The following is a 2,866-nucleotide window of genomic DNA, read 5'->3' on the forward strand; positions in this document are numbered from 1 at the left end:
CCTGCTGAAATAGACACCTGTGTTCAGACCCATGACACTCCACAAGACAAAGCTGGACAAAGAAAAATACAGGCAAGGGAGTTTCATCACCGACACGAGACAAGGTCCTGATACAACAGTGTTAAAAATTAACACCAATATTACACACAAAAGCTGAAATAAGTAACTAAATGAGATGGTTGCATTTTTATGTTCACACACACATCAGGTCAGTGAACGTAGCATGTGGAGAGGCACCTGTTATGGCGCCTAATATGAAGAGTAATCAGTTTCACAACAAAGGCCGGAGCTCACATTACAAACAAAACCATGTTCATCCTTTGATACCATTCCCATCTAACCGTGAACAATTAAGGAAAGCAGAGTGGGTGGCAGACAGCAGGGACAAGCGGCATCACTGTTCAAAATGTTTGTCATTTGGTATTTGTTAAAAATATGAAGGGGCTTTAAAAAAGGGGAAATGTATAAATCATGAAAAAAACAAACTTTTCCCGTGGAAGTACATCCACACCAACACAAAAAACGACAAAGGCAAAGTAAGCATATAAATGACTGAAGCCACATAAAAGGAAATTTCCTCCCCTTCATTAAAAAAAATCCCATCATCATACAGGCCTGTGGTGAACAACCATCAGTCTATTTACAGCCTACAGGTGTCTCAGTGCTTGCCGTCTACTGAGGCAGAGCGGGAACGGGAACGAGAACGGGAACGGGATCGGGAACGAGAGCGAGAGCGAGACTTTTTGTTCTGAGCCGGAGCAGGTGACTGCGAGCGAGACCTAGAACGGGACTTTGAGCGGGACTTGGACCTGGAGGGGGATCTGTCTGCAGCCTTGCCCCCTCCTGAGGTCTTTTTCTCTGGGGTGCGGCTGGCTGATCTGGAGCGGCTCCTGGAACGACTCTTGGAACGGGAGTAGCTGCGGGATCGCGAGCGGCTCTTGCTGTGACTGTTGGGGGAAACACAGAGATAAAAGCCATCTTCAGCATTTGTCCGGTGTTATTATACAGCTTTAATAATTATGATTTTACAACACTGTCATGCTTTTATCTCTACAATCTAAATGCGTCGGGCAGGATCTTCATGTGTTCTCTAATCTGCCCAATTGTTTCAAATTATGTTGGGCTCTGTTTGGTGTGTTGGGTTTGATCACTCAGTTTAATAAGTGATTAAAGAGTTTAACCTGAGGAGCAAACGAGCAGACATGTCATTCACAGAGAATTGAACAAAGCTACAAAAAGATCTCTTTTTGTAATGAATGAACTGTTTCTCTTCTTGCAGAGAGTTAGATAAGAAGATCGATACCACTTGCAAGCTGGTGGCCAAATATGAAGCTAGAGCCACCAGGTGGTTAGCTTAGCATAGAGAATGGAAGCAGGGGGAATTAGCTAGCCTTCCAACTCACCTTCTGCTGTCCTCAAAAATTTTCAGCTTTCGTCCATTCAGTTCAGTCCCATCAAGTTTGGAGATGGCATTCTTCATATCACTGCGGGAGGCAAACTCAACCACCCTGTATTCCAGCAGAGATAGTAATTAGGACCAAACTCTGAAGAGAACAGTGAGTAATCTGACTAAGACAAGAACAACCCACCCTTCGTTTTTGTTGGGTCTGTGAGCGTCCACAAAGGTAACTTCACCTGCTTTTCTCATCAGGTCTTTCAGGTCCTGTTTCAAAGTGTAATGCAGGATTAGTCACACAGAACAAAACACGAGGTGCCAGTGAGAGCCTGTTCTGGCCTGGAGGGAGAGGAGCGAGTAAGCAGGAAGAAACCAGCACACACAGAAACCTGGGTTATCTAAGGCTGACTTCTGTCACTGTATGATAAGCTCCCATTTCTGTGGAGGGCAAGTAAACAAAAAGGGCCACTGAAACTGTTTTGTGAGAGTGCAGTGTTCTCTCTTCTCAAGAACAATTTCTGTCCCATTAACTGGTTCCAGGAATTCGCACTTTTTTAAAGCTCATCAGCAAAAACTGAATTCAACTCCATAGTGTGACGCCTGACAGTTAACATAGCAGGTAGGTTTTGTTAATATGTCAAAAGCTCAAACTTGCTGCCTATTTGTATACAAGTCAATACTGGATTTTGTGTCTGCACATGTGAGATAAGACTACACTTATTATTAGGGGTTAGATGGCAACAGTACTGTGGGAAAGTGGACAAAAACCCGATGGGGAGTTGCTTTGTGTTCATACAGCCTATAAAAGTAATTTGGCTTAGAAGTGCTTACAGAGTAAAACTGTGACTGTAACTCTATACCCCTTTACCACCCGACCCTGAACAAACCCAATCACATGAGTTTTATGCTACTTACCGCTCCATACCCAGAAGCTATTAGCTTAGAGGCACTTGTCCAAATAGGAAATGGGAACCAATGCAGTGTTAAGCCCTTGAGAAACGACCTCAGCCTTGACTCAGCATCCGGCCTCCACAAGTAAGGAACCACCAGAGAGCAAGTAGGGGGAGGGGTGTGCGCCCGACTCAACACCCCCCCAGTTCCATCAGCAACAGAAAAAGACCCAAATGTGTAGGGACCGTGGATCTGAGGGGGTTTACAGCAGTCGGGGATGCCAGCCCACAGAACCTCCAGATTGTGGCTACGGACCTCCTAAGGCTATCGTATCCTGCGCTAGACCACTTTCACCCGCTACGGGGCCCAGCCAAGACTTTAGACCGGCGGCAACTGCGTGTAAGGAGAGGCACCAAATGGACACTATTCAGAAAAACAACCAAGAGAGGGCGCGACACACTTGTGACCCCTCTATGGAGGGTCTACATTCACCTCTGGTATTAAGGAAACCTTATCAGAGTGGCTGGGGAAAAAAAAAAAAAAAAAAAAACAAAAAAAATTTTTTGTGATAAAACAACC

General features: G+C 45.0%; 1 protein-coding gene across 1 annotated transcript in view; it reads right to left on the reverse strand.

Moving 5' to 3' along the window:
* Window positions 1–2,866, reverse strand: part of srsf5a (serine and arginine rich splicing factor 5a) — a 6,954-nt gene continuing 4,088 nt past the window's right edge. Inside the window, exons 7-9 of the mRNA XM_020622975.1 lie at window positions 1,590–1,663; window positions 1,404–1,508; window positions 1–947 (exon numbers count right to left, since the gene is read on the reverse strand). Of these exons, the coding sequence (XP_020478631.1) occupies window positions 659–947; window positions 1,404–1,508; window positions 1,590–1,663 (468 nt within the window). The 3' untranslated portion in view covers window positions 1–658. The remainder of the gene's footprint in view (window positions 948–1,403; window positions 1,509–1,589; window positions 1,664–2,866) is intronic.

The sequence above is a fragment of the Monopterus albus genome, unplaced genomic scaffold, assembly GCF_001952655.1.
Source record: "Monopterus albus unplaced genomic scaffold, M_albus_1.0 scaffold290.1, whole genome shotgun sequence".
Lineage (NCBI taxonomy): Eukaryota > Metazoa > Chordata > Actinopteri > Synbranchiformes > Synbranchidae > Monopterus > Monopterus albus.